Genomic DNA, 19,482 nt, shown 5'->3' with positions numbered 1-19,482 from the left:
GTCAATGAACTGCAGAACGAAGGCCACAGCTTGCCCTGTTGGTCTTGGGGGATGTTTGTGAACGGAAGGGGACCAGGAATGGTTCATACGTTACTTACCACTGCTGTTAGTCTTGAGCAGAGAATCAATTTTGGCGCCTGGGTTTGCAGCAGAGTGCGCGCACTGCAGCACCACCTTCACAGGCTTAGGCGAGCCGATATTCCTCTGTGGGTAGCTGGTTGTGCGAGCAGGTGATTGGAAAAGACAGCATTGAATCATCTGCAGATAGGAATCTGTATAAGGTTGGATTGGATTGTATATTGAGCTGTAACTAGCTGTAGCTTCTCCACCCTGTTTGCCCCCCCCCCCCCCCCCCCCCCCCCCCCCACTGTTACATTTCCACAGATCCTTGTAATCCACCAGCCTCTCACTTTCTGGATTATAGGTGTGCACTGTCCCACACACAGATACGTAATCCTTTGCAATGGATAAACATGATACTGAGCCCGTAGCCACATTCACGCCATGGCTTTTCTCAACGCGTAATCTTTCGCAGCTGAGATGAATCAAAATCGACGTTTGACCTAACTCAAAAAATCAATTAGGAATCATGAATGGCTCTTACTATGAAGTCAAAGTAACCGGCCCGAGTGTTTTAACTCGCTACAATGGGGAGCCAGGTGCAAGCGCCAGGAGGTGAAACTCACCATGACGTGGGTCATAATGAGGCCACTTGGCTGCGACTTTCTGTTCAGCTGTTGATTAAAACTTTTTTGAAGGCTAAGCATAGCTGGTGAAAAAGCAGACCGTATTGAGCATGTATGTGCATATGTTGAACTTCTGTCACACCGTACGTCGCCAACAATGCAAATCGGAGGTACGGGGGAAAGACAACAAGCTAAACACAAAAAGCAGTTCTCTGGAGATTAGTTTTCAATCCAGATGATTTAAAAGTGCATAGCTCCAGTGGCTTCCTAATATCGGAAGGAAGAGCATTCCAGATGGCCGCGGAAGTGCATCTGGAAGTGCATCTGAAAGCGCGCGATGCGGTAACCGTTTTTGTTCGATGGTGAGCAAAAGCCTCTGCGAGCATGACCAGAGTTTGCGTGATGGTTTATCCTCCTTGACGAGATCACCAAAAATGTGTGATCTCCCCCCAACTTTATCTTGATTGCTACGTCGCCGTCACGAGACAAAGTGTCCTTTCAGAATCCTCGCAGGGGTGTGCGACCCTGTGCGTAGGGAGATTGGCTCTCGGAAGTCGATGTCACCAGAGCTTCCTTTTGAGATACCTTCGAGTGACCCCTCCGATCCACACACAGTGGAGGGCAGCACCCAGAGTCCACCCGGCCACCACCTCCATCCTTGAACATGGTCCCTTGCATCATTACGATTCATTACCGGTGGTGACACGCGGCCCGCTCGATTGTCACCTCACTGAAATGGCGGTCGAGACTGCTCATCGTGAGTCACGGCTGGTTTAAATAGAAGCAAGGCATCTTTTGAGCACAAAACCCAAAGGGAGGTCAGTGTTTTTTTTTTTTTAAGCAAAAGGCACCACTTGCGTCGGCTGCATATCTAGTCATGGTTTTGGTTAACAAAGTGTTCCCGGATTATTCAACACTATGAAGCAATGCAAGGAAACATGAGTGTGTTGATTTAAGCAATGGAATTATATTAGTGACCATAATAAAAGCAATTTACAGCCCATTATCAATCCACTTCTGGATGAAGACCTTCCCTTATGATGTACCAGATTATCAGTATTTCACTCATTGTAAGACAACTACTTATCCTATATTACACCTGCATACCAATGACATACTTTCTTTGACATTTTACAATGTGTGTACATCTCTGTTATGTCATTTGTTGTAATTGCACGTATGTGTGAAGTGGTGTTGGAGAGACTAGGCAGGAGGGGTGGTGCTATGGTTAGCACGCTGCAACCACAAATGTGGCGACCCGAGTTAGATTCCCGCTCATGGCCAACACCAGTGACGATTTATTTGAATCGGTCCTGGGCCTCCCCTAGTTCGACTCGGCCTCGAATTAGTACCTGCTGCTTTGATTAGCACAGTTGGCTACGTACGGTGCGAAATAATTTTAGCTTTCTACATGGTGTGGAGTGTAAACATTGCCACTGGGGAGACAAAGACGACCGAGTGTGGTGTTGGCCACCCACCCCCTCGTGTGCCGTGTCGGCCCTTAATAGGTGCTTCTCGCTAACAGCACTTGCCCCAACAGTCTGTTAAGGCTATACGATGATCTTTATCTCTCTCTTTGTAGAAACTAGAACTGCATCATAAGACGAGCAACCAGGGTTTGAATCATGGACCATTCAAACAATAAGCAGCAGTTTGTAGCCGAATCTGGCTTGAGTCTCCCCGAGATGAATTCAGCTTAAATGCTGTTTTTTGACGGCTCTGTGCCAACAGTTTCATTTAATTGCCTGCACAACTTCAAGACCTAAATATTCTTTGATGGCCTCTTGTCGGAGGTGGATATTTCGCATTTACTCTGTGATGCTAAATGTGTGTCGCTGTCGGTTTCCCTGCCAGTGTGCCCAGATTGCAGAAGCTGCTCAGCTGCTATGATCCAACTGAGCCCGTGTACCTGGGGGAGCGCTACGGCTATGGGCTACTGACTGGTGGTGGCTACAGCTACATAACTGGCGGTGGCGGGTCAGTATTTTTCTTTCACATTTGCGTATGCGTGTGCATGTGCGTGTGCATGTGCGTGTGTGTCTTTGCCTTTGTTATGTGTGTGTATAGGGAGCGGTGGTGCAGCAGTTAACGCGCCCTGCTATGAACCCGCTGAACCCTGTTCGATTTCGGCTCGCGTCCAACACCAGTGACGATTATCTGAGCTCGTCCTGGGCCTACCCTAAGTCGACTCAGCCTCAAATGAGTACCTAGTCCGATGTGTAAATATCGCCCCTCGGGAGACAAAGGTGGCCGGGCATGGTGTTGACAACCCCCTCGTGTGACGATTATAATTATCTGAGGTCGTCCCTGGGACTCCCCTAAGTCGATTCAGCCTCAAATGAGTACCTAGTCTGATGTGTAAATATCGCCACTAGGGAGACAAAGGTGGCCGGGCGTGGTGTTGGCGACCCCCTCATGTGCTGTACTGGCTAACAGGACTTGCCCCAACAGTTTGTTAAGGCTATACGGGGGGGAAGGGATTTTTGTTTTGCATGGGGAGCAGTAGCGTGGTTATTAGCACACGGTGCTACAAACCTGGCAACCAGAATTTGATGCCAGGCCACGGTTAACAGCAGTGGTGATTGTTACCTGGTGCAGTGTTTAAACATTACCACTGAGAAGACAAACGCACCGGACGTGTTGTATGCATGTTTGAACATCAATCTAGGTTTAAAAGTGCATCGCCAAGCCTGGCCCTTATAATAGATACTCGCAAACAGCACTTGCAGGCAACAGCCCATTTTGGGCTAAATTTTACAAATGGGGCTATTGGGAATGGTGATTTAGACAGCACACTGTGCTACAATCTTAATGACCTGAGTTCCATTCCAGGTCATGGCAGACATCAGTAGCAAGTGATACCAGAACTTGTTCAGGGCCTCCCCTAGGTCAACCAATGGCCTACTCTTGCGAATGACATCACACGGTCTTTAAAGTCCACTGTGAAGCCAAACGGAGTGTGTTATAATAGTTAGTGCTCACTGCAGTAATTACCGGGGCGGCCGCTGGATTCGAACTGTGAACCTTTGCAGCAAGCGGTACCACTAGGCCAGGGGTCGGCAACCAAAATAACAAGAAGAGCCATTTCTTTCCAATTCGGTACAAAATTCAGTATTTCAAGAGCCGCAATGCATCTGAGTACATACTGTACATACGTACTCATCGTCAAGAAGCAGCCCGTAAAGAGCCGCATGCGGCTCCGGAGCCGTAGGTTGCCGACCCCTGCACTAGGCCATGTCACCCACCGGGTTCTGGCAACCGAACGGTTTAACGACACATTGATATTTATGCAATCTAACCCCAGAAAACCCCTTTATTATGGATACAATTTTATACATATTGGATCATCTTTAAAAGAGTTAAAATAATACAAATCAAACATATAATAAGATAAAATTCTCACGAAGTTTTCGGCCACAGCGCACGAACAGCCTGTCGGAAAGACAGAGTCCTAATGGGGACGCTGTCTTTCCGACAGCCCTGTTCTTCACCTGAGGGACGGCTGCTTGCGTTGTAGCTGAAACGTCGTGAGAATTTTATCTTATTATGTTTTATAATTATTATTTTATTATTTCATTATTTCCCTTCTACGTGACTTTACCGAAAGAAGCAAGAATATGAATCCCTGCAGTCACGAAAGCTTTTAATCGCAATTTAAAAGCGTTGTTCTATGATAGAGACAGGCAGATGGACAGAGTGAATACATAAAACGTTTGCATCCCAAGGAAATGTATTACACAAGGAAAAGCTCCTGGACCATATGCAATAGCCGTGGATATCACCAAAGAAGTTGAGAATAGCTGTTGGACTAAAAATAATCTCACCTATTTACTAATTAGCGCATTGAGATGAAATGGCTAAATTATGGAATGTCTCAGTCATTGTTCTGTTCAAAAATTGAGACAAAACTCACTTGCAAATTAACTGAGCCATTGACACTATGTGAAATGTAGGTGAATCGTGCGTGCATATAATTGGGAAGAGAATTGGCAACTGAAGAGGCCAGGCAGTCACGCGAGCAAGATATTGGAAGGTATTTTGTCATCATCGACCACGTACAATCAAGACGATACTGAAAGAAAACAATTGAATATCAGAGATCTTTATTACGAGCCTTTGTAGACCATGGCAAGGAATAGAATTCAATAGAAATTGATGCAGTCATCCAAAGCTCTCAAAAGCAAGGGCTGTATTTTATTAACACAAATATTTGCAAGGATAGTAACAAAATGTTCACGATGTTTTATGAAAATGTGGTTATTACAGAGCAGGATAATTCCAGATTATGTTGGCTTTGGAGAGGCTTTCAACCAGCAGCGAGTTGATGATAGCTAATACTGTAGTGATGAGTTGGTATGTACTGTACTGTCTTTAGTATTGCATCACGGATTATAGTTATAGGCACGACATGTTCTTTACTCTTTGGTTCTTTCGGTAAAGTCACGTAGGTATAAAATAAAATAAATCACGACAATTCTGGTGCAGCAAAAGCGTCCGTCATCACATTAACATCATGCTAATCTCTCACATTAACATAGCCACTTCCGTGCCTTCTAATGTCTCACATTAACATCATGCTAATCTCTCACATTAACATAGCCACTTCCGTGCCTTCTAATGTCTCACATTAACATCATGCTAATCTCTCACATTAACATAGCCATTTCCGTGTCTTCTAATTTCTCACATTAACATCATGCTAATCTCTGACATTAACATAGCCACTTCCGTGCCTTTTAATTTCTCACAATTAACATCATGCTAATCTCTCACATTAACATAGCCACTTCCGTGCCCTCGTCGAGGAGGCCGCTTTCCTTCTTTTCTACAGTTACATGCTAATTTCTCACATTAACATCACTAGCCCCGGCCACTTCTTTATGACCCTTGGGCTACACCCATTTCACACCTTTTGAAACAGTCTGCCTCAGCAGCAGACCATGCTTTCCCACCTGATGACGGATGCTTGTGTTGCGCCCGAAACGTCTTGATTTATTTTATTTTCTACCTACGTGACTTTACCGAAAGAACCAAAGAGTATGGATTCCTGCAGTCACGAAAGCTTCAAATTAAGATTACGGCATATTCCTGTTCATCTCCTCATCCAAAATTATTGGCCACATACCACTAATAGTGCTCCTGAAAATGTGTCAGGATTTAGTGGAGCTTTCCGGCTGAATAAGAGGCAATTATTGTGATTGATTATTCGCATTATTCATGTTATTTTATAGCGTTTAAAAATATGGCAAAACATTAAAAGATTCAGAGCCACATAAGATCTTGAGGAAGCAGCTTAAACCCATTCACTTGGACAATTTGCCCTGTTGTTGGTAATGGGAACACGAGTGCTTTTCCTCCAAATAGCCCACAGAAACGAACATTTTACACAACACAATGAGGCCCTGTGTGACTTTCTGTGGCTGTGCGCATTCTGCAGGGAGGCGCATCAACTTGTGAGCACGTTCATAGGCCTGCATTGACATTTCGGCACAACAGGACGTGTTTATCTGCACACTAACCAATGCCACACCTGCATAATGATCTGGCAGCTGACATCTGCCCTTCTTGTGAGAGAATCATTCGGGGGGGCTGCAGCTTCCAGTTGCTTATCGATTTCCATCTGTGCTGTGCGAGGGAGTGTCTCGGAGTCGCACATCACGGACAGTCTTTTCAGCCGCTTGCGTTAGCTCACGGTGCAGCAGGTTGTACAAGTTGCAAACCTCCCCCCTTCGCGCAAAGCCCGTGAGCTTGCTTGGGAATTGTAGGTCAGGATTGTGTGGCATTCGTGATGCGCAAGTGGGCGTTGTGACCGAGGAGTTGAAAAGCCGTCGTACGGAAGGGAACGGCAGAAACTTCAGTGGATGTTCGAGAATGAGCGTTTGATTGGTTAAGATGTGACACATTTTATGAGACGTACTATGAATATATGAATACCAAACACGCTTTGTCCAGGAAAACTGCACGTAGCCTAAGCTATTTAAACTATTCAACTAAACTTTTTTTTATTTTACCAGGTAAGACTCACTGAGCTATATAGCTCTTTTTTCAGAAGTGACATGGCCACAAATGATAGCTCAACGAGTGGCTTATCACGTGGACATTTATAGCAGCAGCCAAATACTCCATGAACGCTTCAAGTTGATTCTAAATGTGGAGAGGAAAAACCGGAGCACCCGGAGAATAATACACTGCGACCACGGGGAGACCTCCTGCATACCAGGCGAGGTAGTCAACATCTCGCCACCGTGGTGTCCCCAAGCACATTTTCAGAAGGGTCCTGCATTGGCATGTTTGTCCAATTCCATTAATGAGTATTCGGCATGCAGAAGGGAACTGTAGTACCCAGATAGGACCGACACATAAGGGGGCACCACACATACAGGGAGGTAACATGCGTAGGTATATTCAATAATCCTTTGCTGTACTTATATCTCTTGGCCTCTTAACATACCAATCCTGGTTACCCCTTGCAGTCTCCCATCCCAAAGGATTTTAAAACAAACAAATCTGTCAGCGTTTCTGAACAAATCCCCAATTCCATGACGAGAAAAGGAACTATTTGGATTTTTGTGTTTAGTTTTTTGTCCTTCCCTCGCACCTCCAATTAGCACGGTTGGGCTACGTACGGTGCGAAAGAAGTTCAACATACATGCATTCGGGCTCAACTCTACTTCCAACATGAACGGGTGCATTGAGGGTGAATTGATGGTGCAGTCGCATCTCTTTCTGTTGCAGAATGGTGTTCAGCCGCGAAGCAGTGAAAAAGCTGATGGGCGGTGGCTGCAAGTGCTACAGCGATGATGCTCCGGATGACATGGTGCTGGGCATGTGCTTCAAGAGCCTGGCAATTCCTGCCACTCACAGCCCACAGTTCCACCAGGTGCGCTCACTGCACTGTCACGAAACCACAAATGTTTTTACACGCTTTTATTTAACTCACTCTGTCTGTTGTATCCTGCCAAAAAAAATATTGTAACTCAAATTTTACCCACTTCCCAATGTGCTATCGACTGCAGACTTGGTATACGTATGTCATACCGATGACAAGACTATATTCTATCATAAAAAAAATCCATAAACATTTATTTTTAAACATTTTACATGCTTTTATTTAACTTACTGTGTGTTGTCGTATCCTTAAATCTTGTAACTCAATTTCAACCGTATTCCCAATGTCGTTATCGACTGCAAACTTGGTATAGGTGTGTCATACTGATGACAATACTATATTCTATCATTAAAAATAAAAAAAAGATATTTTAAAACAATCTTTTTTTATGGCTTTAATTGTCCACGTTTACGGCTCTAACTGTCGACGCTCAACTCACGTTGCCTGTAGATCACCACGTGGTCCCTTACGTCACGGCAAGCCTCGGGGACCCACGCCGAGGGGCGGGGGAAGTGGAAGGAGGGGAGGGGCGATGGGGGAAGGGGGCAGGGGGAGGGGCAGCTCGAACAGTACATTTCATTAAAGCGTGTTTTTAAAAAGTATTTTTAAATATTTTATTTTGATAACTGTGCAGTTATTGAGTAACCATGTTTTATCGACGTGTTGGTTTATATTGCTAACGGTGGCTGAGCGCTAAACTCGAACAGTTGGAAAGTTGAAAACAAACATTATGGTCGAGAAAACGAGTACCGCTTTGCGCTGCATCAACACACATTGACAGAAAACTAGGGCACTTTGCGTCTCCCTGCTCAAACAACTTGCGGTGGCAAGGCACCCGTCACCCATCACTATTGGCTCTTCCAATATTAGGAAGCGACGAGAGCTATGCACTTTTTGTTGTCCTTCCCCCGCACCTCCGATTGCCACGGTTGGCTATGTACGGTATGAAAGAAGTTCAACATACAGATATTGGCGAACCTGAGCCAGTGATGGAACTTTCACATTTCCATCGACAACCGTTGCCGACGACTTCCCACAAAGCAGTTCAAAATTTTAGCAGCCGCAGAGGAATGCTCGGCTAATTCAAGACCCAAACATGAGTTTAACTTGTCACACGCACCACTCACATGGCAAAACCAAAGCACGTTGGATAGTGAAATGAAGGCACAGCGCATTTCCTTCGTGAGCTGACGCAGGCTATTCGAGTTTCTTCCGTTCATTGTCCCGGACCTTAACGAAGCGTGCGTTTGTGTTTGCAGGCACGGCCGGAGGACTATCCGCTCGACTATCTCACAAGCCATTCCCCAGTCTCCTTCCACAAGCATTGGAACACGGATCCCTACCACATTTACGAGCGCTGGCTGGCCGGGGATGATCGCACAAGCAGCGAAGGCCGCGTCATCGGGCACAGAGAACTGTAGTGGCCGGTCACAGCCTACACTGAGAAGGCAACAGGGCTCCATCTCGCCCATTCACCAGATTTCGTGGAAAAAAAAGTCCGAGAGTCTTTCGCACCTCCGATGAGCACGGTTGGCTACGTACGGAAGAAGCTCAACATACGTACTTGCAAGAGTGAAGGTGTCTTGATGCTAATATCTTTGTTGGTGGCCTTGCTATTTGTGGCAATTCCACATTCTTACGTTGGTGGCCAGTAGATGCATAAGAGGTGAAATAGGATCTGTGTCGACTGCCTACAAAGTGGTGCATAATTTATTGACCTCGAAGGCATGGTGTTAGTGACTAGTGTACTTGTTATAAATGTGTTATTAATCATTGTTTCGTACGTAGTTAACTGACATCAAGTGAGTGCTGAATCTATTGTAATTCATGAAACAATATGAATGGACCTAGTGGGCAAGCCTGTTCCATGGACAACTCCCCTCCCCAATGGCTTGTATGATTTTCATGGGTTCGAGTCACATCCTGGGCTATTATCAAAAATGGAAAAGTGGATGAGCAGCACCGGCGACTTACAAGCTTAGTTATCGAGTCGTGGGTTAACATTGCTCGAGATTTTGTGCTTGTTCACATAAACCGCTTAACATTAGGATGCAGCTGAAACTTGCTGAAGCAGTCTCGGAAGACTTATCTGGACATGGGTACACAAACAAAGATAAATACCATCAAAAACGTAAATACCATGGATAGATTTGCCTCTTTTATATATGGGCATCTATGTAGGTGTGTTATCACAGTTGATTGCTTGTTCTATGAAAAGTTATGTTATTAAGTTTTTCTTGGATTCGTGTACGGTAACCTACACATTGAAACAATGCACACAGCAGACCTGGAGTCAATTGCAAATACAATTGCATCAGCAGAGCTAATACTCGATTTGAAGCTTTCGTGACTGCAGGAATCCATACTCTTTGGTTCTTTCGGTAAAGTCAGTGCTGGCTGGCCATGTGGCCAGAAGCAGTACTTAACTCAGCTCACTTGGTTTCTCTAATCGAAGACATTTCACTGTCTCCAGATGATTTGCTTGTCAGCTTCGATGTAGTCTCTCTGTTCACCAAGGTACCTGTACCTGACACCATAGCAATCATTGAAAACTTTGTCCAATAGAGACTGGATCTTGATGTACCAAATTTGGTGAGGCACTGCCTTACCAACACTTCATCTGGAATGGTACATTCTACAAACAAAATGAAGGTACCCCTATGGGTTCTCTCTTATCACCAGTGGTAGCAAATGTGTTCATGGAGAAATTTGAAACAGATGCCATCCAGACATCCACCCTACGTCCTTCCCTGTGGAAGAGGTACGGAGATGATACTTTCGTCATCTGGCCACATGGCCAGCCAGCACTGAACCAATTTTTTCAACCACATCAATTCCATACATCCATCTATCAAATTCACCATGGAAGTGGAAAATGATGGCAAGCTACCATTCCTGGATGATTTGATCGAGAAGAGGCCTCAAGGCTCGTTGGGATATTCTTCCTGGTTCAGCAGTTCCACTGCTGGATTATTTTTTCCGCCCGAGAACGACCGCTTGTGTTGCGATCAAAACGGAGTGATGTATTATTTTTTATTTTGTTTAATTTTTCTACCTACGTGACTTTACCGAAAGAACCAAATAATAGAGATAATACTATTCACTTTGGCGGTTTGGATTTAGACTTAAAATCTAAACAATTGCAACGGATTACAATTGACCCCAGGTCTGCCAGAGAAAACAAATGATGGTCAATACACGTTTTGTGATGTTAACGAAAATGAAAAGAAAGGTTACATCCTGGTGAGATGAATACATATCTCACCAGGATGATATCAGGAAAAACGGAACAAATAAACGGTATCCATGATTTGTGCAAAACGAGCCGTGGCAGTTAGAGATCCACTGAAGGCACTGAGGACCATTCCTGGCGTCTTTTTTTCTAGAATTTATGTTGGAGCATGACCGTAGTTAATGGTGGAAAAACCTTTACAAACACCGTCTTGCTGTTGGTGGGCCGCTGAATGACCCATTATTCGTTGTCTGTGATCTTCGTGAGCAGTTTATGTGCGTGTGACAAAATGGATAACCGGTCCGTGATTTTTCAAATAAATGTTTCGTCTCTTTCGTTCAAAAGATTGAGACGTCATTGGACGATTGAGTTTTTTTTTGTGTAGACATTAAACTGACGCTTTTTTTCTTCTTTTATGAAGTTTGTTATTCCATTTCCACCAGGAGCTCTGCTTCTTTGCCCACTGCAGATAGCAGTGGTCACCTCCCAAAGGGCCACATCTGGAACATCGTTCTCATGTAAATGCTAAATCATGTAAACTTTTCATATTCACATTGACACCAGGATATACTTATTTGATACCTTGTTTCATGTATGTATATCTCTTACCTTTGTTTTTTTTCCACTGTTTTCTTCTTTTGGGGGTTTAAAAATAAAATCGTCAATTACATCTCTTTTTCTATGCACGTATGTTGAACTTTTACGCGCTATCATGACCGTGACTGGATCCCGTAGTGGGCAAAGGATCGTGTCACTGTTCGAGGGAAAACTGAGCATGGCTCATTGATGCAACTCTCGTCGCACGCGCTCCAGAAAGACGTCACCTCACCCTCCAGCGTTACTTTTGCGAGCGCACGTGGGATCCGAGATCTTATGCAGTAAGATCTGTTTCAAAATCTAACTTTTATGAAAATGTGACTTAAACCTCGAGGCTCCGGACTTGAAGATATGAGTTTTGTCTCAAGATTAAGTTATTAATATAGTGATTTTTGTAGTCTCACATTGGTCAATGAATACAAACAATGCACATGTTTAATCTAGCCCTGTAGACAAGGGATAGATGAGGTATCAGCTCATTGGGACGGCGTTGCGAGGGCAGTTTACATGCCGCTTGTTGATTTTACTCAACCAAAGACATCTCTTGGCAGGCGCTGTGACACATTCTCTCAGGTCATCATTGGACATTACGTGCAAAATGTAATTGCCTGCTGTAGCGCGGCACTCGGCCAATCAACGTCCAGCCCCTTTGCCCCCAGCGTGGTCCCTTCCCTGACGTACGGCAGACGAACTGGCGCAGGTTTGACAGCAGCCGCCTCCGAAGCCACGCAATTTAGTTTGACAGCCATCGAGACGGGAATCCGTTTTGTGGCGGTGCTTGGAAAGTGCAACGGCGTGGGTCCACAGCCTCGTCCTTCCCCCGCACCTCCAATTAGCATGGTTGGCTACGTACTGTGTAAAAGAAGTTCAACATATATGCATACAAAGGCGGCCAGGTGTGATGCTGGGAACACCAGCCCCTCAAATGCCGAGATGGTCTGATTATCTGCTCAATGCCAGTCTGTAAAAGGTTATCCAGTTGTGGATTCAACTGAGTCGCAGACGTACTCGTTGGAGGCAACACATTTATTGATACCAACACACGGGATAACTGCCCCTTTACCAGATCACAATCTGTGGTGGTGGACCCCCAGGCTAACTACACTAATCACACTGGGAGTAGCTACAACGAACAGGACCCCAGCTTGGGTCCAGGTCCACGTGTTGGTGACTCTTCTCAGACGTAGAACGTAGAACTTCAGGATAACAACAGCAACACTGAACCCCGGACCCAGCTTACATCCTCACTGGTCGTGGCTGGCCCCGCCCTTGGCCACGACCACCTTCTCGAATCCTCTTGCAGGATCTCGCCCCGACACGTGACCACCCCTAGCCCCCCACTTGGGGCACCTGTGTAGACTTTACCCGTCACGTGCCTTCCAGGGTGAACCAGAGTGCCATGGCCTACATTCACCCCATTCATGGCCGGCACTCTCACACCCCCTCCTCCTATAGGGGACAGCACTGCACGCCGAGCGTGGTGCCACTCAGCGCTCTATATCAGCCACGTGTGCGGGGTGTCCGCGATGTCAATACTTCGCACGCCGTGTCTCTCTGGGGCGGGCACCACACAGCAGAGGTCGCAATCGGGTACCCGATACCCGTACCCTACCCGATACCCGGCTACCCGTACCCGGCCGGATACGGGTACCCGTTTGCGACCCTGGTGCGGCCGGGTACGGGTACGGGTAAGCCGTGAGTCACTGGTGAGTCACCGTTTGTCACTCATTTCGGGTAGGGTACGGGTACCCTACCCTGGTGCGGCCGGGTACGGGTACGGGTAGGGAACGGGTACCCGTACCCGACCGGGTATGGGTACCGATTTGCGACCCTGGTGCGGCCGGGTACGGGTAATGAATCAAAACCCGTTTGCGACCTCTGCCACACAGTGACGTCCGCGATGTCACTGCACAGGTCCACATGTCTCCGTAAATGTGTATGCGCGTGTGTGCATGTGTTGTGGGGAGCAGTGGTATAGCGGTTAGTGCGCTGCGCTACGAACCTGGCGGACCTGAGTTCGATTCCTGCTCATGGCGAATATCAGTGACGATTATCTGATCCGGTCCTGGGTATCACCTAGGTCGATTCAGCCACAAATGAGTAGCTGGTTCGGTGCTTAAAAACATCGCCACTGAAGAGACAAAGTTCGGCCGGGTGTGGTGCTGGCCACCCACCCCCTCGTGTGCCGTTCTGGCCTTCATAGGTGCTCGCTAACAGCACTTGCCCCAATAGTCTGTTCAGGCTATACAGGGGATCTTTTTTTGTATGTATCGTACTGGTTTGGGGAACGGTAGTATAGCGGTGAGCGCACTGCACGATGATCCCGGCAACCCGGGTTCGATTCCTGCGTGTGGTCAACACCGGTTCAACGGACATACACAGAGCCCCACGTGTTCCCTGGTGGAGTGTTACAGCATCCGCAAAAGCCCCAATGTTCCCGCTGAAGGAACTTTACTAACGACCTTGTTCCACTGCCAGAGTGCATGCCGGCCACATATAGAAACAGCAAAAGTTGCAGCTCTGCCTCTCCCAATTATAGTTGTCAAAAAAGTTTTATAACGCCTGGCTAGTTAAAAAATAATAATTTCTGATTTGGCATTGAGCGCACACCGTGAAAGAGTATAGAGCGACTTTCTGTTTGTCTATAATGCATTCTGATATCATCTCCCATGCCTTGTGAGTTGGCTCAGTGATTATGTGTGTCTACCGGTGCCTGCACACGTGTTTGTTACAGTACTGCAGTGTTCGTCTCACGTGAATCAAATGAAATGTTTACGTCTCAGAGCCGGGGTAAAATCAAAACAAAGGAATTGAAACAGCCTCGTTTGATATGATTATTTTGTTGTGGTCGTTGGTGACTGGACTTGAGGACACTAATTCTGTTCACTTAGGGAATCCACATATATCTCGATCGGTTTCCTGCATTTGGTGATGCGTCGTGGCATCGTCATGATGCCACATCACATTGGTCCGAGTCAGCTGGGTCGCTGACACTGATAGGTTGGAGGCAATCTGTTACAGGTAAACTGTTTATACTGGTAGGAACCGCCAGGTTACACCAGCCCACAGGGGATTCTTGTGTCCGTCCGTCGTGCATCCAAAAATGGGAGGGGTGGGGCTGGGTGGAGAGGGGAGAGTGGGGAGGGGCTGGGTGGGGAGGGAGGGGCTGGGTGGGGAGGGTGAGGAGGGGCTGGTCACCCCATGGTGCCCTTATAAAACTCAACGTTTAACCTACTCACGCCGGCTTGTGCCCGCCCTCACAGTCGGCCATATTTGCGGAATACACCACGCTGCCGTTGACCCTGGGCATTGACCGAGCAACCCAACGTTCCTACCAGCTTCCTCCGCAGGAATGTGTTTATTGTGTGAATGCCCATGCTCGCCTGGGGTCGAATAATTATCAGGCGTCAGTTGGTGCAGTTAGCGAATACAAAATGATTAGTAAGTAACGAGTCCATGCTGATAACCCAGAGGTTATTGAATGGCTGAAGTCAATTTGTCTTTCAGTTGTTTGCAGCTTATTTTGTTCGCCGTGCGCAAATGCAATCATGTACACGATGTGCAAGCAACGTAGGGAATTACTTGGATTATATATGCATTACATTCCTTTTTGTTATATATTTCCATCATATATTTGTTGTGATAACTTTTTTGTTCGTGATTTTAGTTTGTTTTGGGGCAATTTATTAATTTGTTTATTCTTACTTTTTAAATTATTTTTCTTGGTTGTATTAGGGTTTTCACTTGCTTGGTAGTGGCCGTATATGGGATTTAGTCCTTATACAGTATATAATTAGCATTTTGCCCTTCCAAGGACGGGTGTATTGCAGTAAATATGAAACTTGCAAGCGCAAAGCAGACCACGACGTGATATATTCATTGCATCCATTCGTGTGCAAATTGTAAGGGCGCGGTGACACAGACTCATTTCATTTAAAGGTTATAATCCATTGTTCATCATGACGTCCTTTTTACTTCTATGTCTCAACAGCGTGACGGAGATCGCGTGACGTGAGGGTTCTGCCTTTGTCGTGAGGGTTGTGAGTTGACGCCGAGGAGGGGGGAGGAGGCGCCTCGCCCCCCCCCCCCATGTAGAGTGACGTCACCCGATAATTATTATTAATGGAGGGGGGGGGTGTCCATTTGGAGGACGTCACCTGTTCATGATTATAATTAATGAGGGGGGTTGTTAAATGTGGAGTGACGTTACCCGCTCATGATTATTAATGAGGGGGGGGGTCCATGTGGAGGACGTAATCTGTTCAGGATTATTAATGAGGGGGGCTGGTCGACGTGGAGTAACGTCACGCGTGGGACACACAGACATTCTTGGCTCATTATGGTAGTTAATTAATGTACAGCGTTCTGGGATGCTATTAGCTTAAATGACGCGACATAAAATGAAAGTACGATTATTGTTATTATTGTTCAGTCTTCGGATCACATTAGCGGCACGGCTAACTTCACCGAGTGACGGCGCTTGGCTGCGAGGTGGCCTGGAAGATGGCAGTGTTGAGTGACATCCACTGTTCACCTGGGTTTTCAAAAATATTGGAAAATTCGAACAATGACCCCGGCACACAATATCTTACGAATTACATCACAAAATCTTGATCATCCACCTTTGAAGCAGACGGCACGTACATGCATAGTTATGGTCGGCCGCAGGAATGAACAGGGAGGCCGTCGGGGTTGAACCGTGAACCAACGAGTGGCAAACGGCGCTGCTACCGGCCCACGGTCACCGCCAAATTGCTGCTGCTTGCAATCCGATGCCGCTTCCGCAACCGTCAATGCTGCTTCGGTTACTGTTGCTGGCGATTGTGACGCTTCTGAAATCGCTGCTATTGGAATCGACAATCGTGATGCTGCTGGTGGCGCCGCGGTGGCTAGGAGATGTTAACTACCTCGCCTGGTATGCAGGAGCTCGTGGGTTCGATCCCGACCCCGACGCCTGCTATATATTTGAGGGTTTGCAGTGTCTCTCTCCCCGTGGCCATGTGGATTTTTCTCCGGGTCCTCGGGGTTTTCCCCCCACATTTTGAATCAACATCACGCGTTTAGAGTGTTTGGCTGCTGTACATTTCCACGTGATAAGTTACTTCGTTGAACTATCATTTGTAGACACGTCGCTGCTGAAAAAGAGCAATATAGCTCAGTGGGCCTTACCTGGTTAAATTAAATAAATGGTGTACTTTAATGCACTTCCTGAGTTAGCATCTCTGTTTCAGTTATTTGTTTCGTTCAAAAGTGTGTTTACTATGTGTTTGCAATGTCCTTACAGTAAAAAGTGAATGTGAGATTGTTTATACATGCAGATATGAAGCTTAAACTAAATGAAACATTTTTAACCAGCTAAGGCCCATTGAGCTATCAGTTCTTTCTCAGAAGCGACCTGGCTATCACAAATGATAGCTCAACGAAGTGGCTGATCACGTGGAAATGCACAGCAGCCAAATAGATCTCTAAACGCACGTTTCTAAATGTGGAGGAAAAAACCGGAGGACCCGGACTAAAATCCACGCGACCACAAGGAGAAAAAGAGAACACGCAAACACGGGATCGAATCCACGCCCTCCTGCATACCAGGTGAGGTAGTTAACATCTCGCCAACTCTGAATGCCCCAGCCTCCATGGCGTACGTCACTGAGCCGAGGAAATTATCCGTACCGTCAAGCGGCGTTGAAGTCGGTGGTGCGAGTCAGTTGAACGCAAATCGGAGAAATGTCACTAACCGCTGGCATAATAATGTCCACATGCAACATCATGTGAGAAAGAGTCGTCGGAACATTTTAAGAAGAAAACAACGTCCAGATCCTCTGCGTTGTGCACATTAAATGGGGACGGGTCGTAATTGATGGCAATTTTTCCAGCCGTGTCGTAGAACAATTCGAAACTTCTGTGCACAGTGAGACAGCTCGCATTTCTCATTTTAACGATCAAATAAAAGATACATTAGCAATCCTTAATGCGCCGTGCACACTGCTACTTATTGTATATAAAAAATATCGCTTTATCAAGTAATGGCTTGCGTTTTTATCTGTTTTTTTATTACCTATCCTTGACATAAAATCGTAATCTTTTTTGTAAAGGTTGTTAAAATACTGCTGAGACCTTAAGCCTTTAAGCCAATTTTTTACAACATTTGTACCTTGATACAACTGCCCGTCTCTGTACGCAATGCCGTTGTGCAGCAGTTTTTCCTCGTGGGTAATCTTAATGAGCTTTCGAGAGCCCCTCGAGGTGATATTTTAGCCATCTCCTCCAGGTCCAGATGTATTGGAAGGCGCGGGGAGTAACCGCACTTAACCTCACCGCACGCAACCTGCCGGTCGTCTTAACTGTGGCGTGTGCCCATCTATTTATACTGCTGGATGGACAGAGATGGTGGGATCCAATAAACCTGCCCATTACTTCAACCGCCACACCGGAAGATTGAACTGGCGACCTCTGTGTGCTCATCCGTACACCGCAGCAGCGTCCCACCACCGTGGAAACTTCCAGAACAACCCTCAAGGAAGATCAACACGAGCATTTCCGGTGCAACAGATTGGGTTCTGTTTGCTGCATCCTCTAGCCGTGGTACCGTTATGACAGGTGGACCGTAGGATTGTTTTTCTTGAAAACCATTAGTGCTGGACTTTGGACAAGAGAAATAAATGGAGGAGGCCTTTTTAAGCGATTCAGTGTGTGGGGGGGGGAAACAAAAAAAATGAGGAAAATTCCTCATCTGATTCATATTTAATGTAAAAAAAGCAATATTTATTATTAACAACCTGTCCCCACTAAGCCGATTGTATTGCTCATACTGCATATACACATTTATATGCACCGTATTACAAACTGTGTCCTATAATGTTGTCACTATTCTTAATATTTTTTTAAAGGGCAGCGTCTTTCTGTTCACACAGGCGTTGGAGCAGCCCTCCCATCTTTGCAACCGTTGGTCTCTGGTGGAAATTCCACCTTCCCATGGCAAGGTCTGTAGAATGACAAGAAAAATGTATAATTGACAAGAGAATGAAGTTAATGTGATACTTTTTTGAATGTAGAATATAAAATAAGTATGTCTAAAAAAGTAGCATACCTAAACTCAACGCATAGATCCGATTCCTTATACATATTGTGTGAGTATTATTGCGTGGAAGTTCTGAACTCTGGATTGTGGAGGCTGGGTAGCTTAACCATTTCAGTGCGAATTACCAAATTACCCCACCAGCTACAGAGAAATATTTTAAGTTAAAGCTTCTGATATTGTGTCTGCCAGTAATGGTGGCTCACACCTGTGGTGTTGTTGACTTAAAATTTTGGGTTGGTAGATTGTAAAAAAAAATGTGGACATTGCATATCGAAAACTCCGAGTAGAGCTTTAAAGTGCCCATGTGGGACAGGAGAGCAAATAGGTTTCTGAATGGTTTACATTAGTGTTTTTTACTGTGGGGTTTCTTCCGGCACTCCGTTTTTACTCCCACATGAAACAAAACTGCTGCAAGAAGGAACAGGCCAATGTCCTAGGTGGAAGTTTGGCGCAGGTTGTTAACACTCGTGCCGCACATCAATAAGTTCCTGGGTTCGGTTCCCGACCCGGGCGCCTTTCTGTGTGGAGTCTCTCTGGGCTCTTCCCCCTGTCCGACACGAGGTTCCAGTTTCCTCCGGTAAGTATTTTTTTTTTATGTAACTGGCTTTGTCAAAACATCCCAAATGCTTACTAATTACTCAATTGGGAGCACACTCGCATCATCTGGTCCAACACCATGTGAGACTAGGCTCTAAGGAAAGCTGTCTCGTGTGTGGACCAATCAACTTCAAGGACAGTGCATACATTATCAGAGTTATGTTTTTTGTTTGCATTATGACTGCATGTATTGTGGTCTATGAAAACATGACTCCTTGTAAAAAAAAAGGTGTCAGTTTTGTTGCCAGATAAAAGGGTAAAAAAACAATTATCATATTTTTTACTGGCAAATGAGGTTCCAATGATAGGATCACACTCCTTAAACAAAGATTAATGAGGCTTTCCTGGGTAAACAACAATAAATATAGTAATCAAAATCCCAAAGCAAGATTCTTGAGACTCA

The 19,482-nt window shown here is 45.8% G+C and overlaps 1 protein-coding gene across 1 annotated transcript in view; it reads left to right on the top strand.

Moving 5' to 3' along the window:
* Positions 1-11,477, top strand: part of B3GLCT (beta 3-glucosyltransferase) — a 52,105-nt gene extending 40,628 nt beyond the window's left edge. The window contains 3 exon segments of the mRNA XM_061552223.1: positions 2,541-2,663; positions 7,422-7,566; positions 8,835-11,477. Of these exon segments, the coding sequence (XP_061408207.1) occupies positions 2,541-2,663; positions 7,422-7,566; positions 8,835-8,996 (430 nt within the window). The 3' untranslated portion in view covers positions 8,997-11,477.
* The last annotated feature ends 8,005 nt before the right edge of the window (positions 11,478-19,482 follow it).

Source organism: Lethenteron reissneri, chromosome 16 (assembly GCF_015708825.2).
Source record: "Lethenteron reissneri isolate LAM-NWPU_2019-01 chromosome 16, ASM1570882v1, whole genome shotgun sequence".
Lineage (NCBI taxonomy): Eukaryota > Metazoa > Chordata > Hyperoartia > Petromyzontiformes > Petromyzontidae > Lethenteron > Lethenteron reissneri.
Note: the sequence above shows the minus strand (reverse complement) of the source record. Positions and strands in the feature narration are given on the sequence as shown.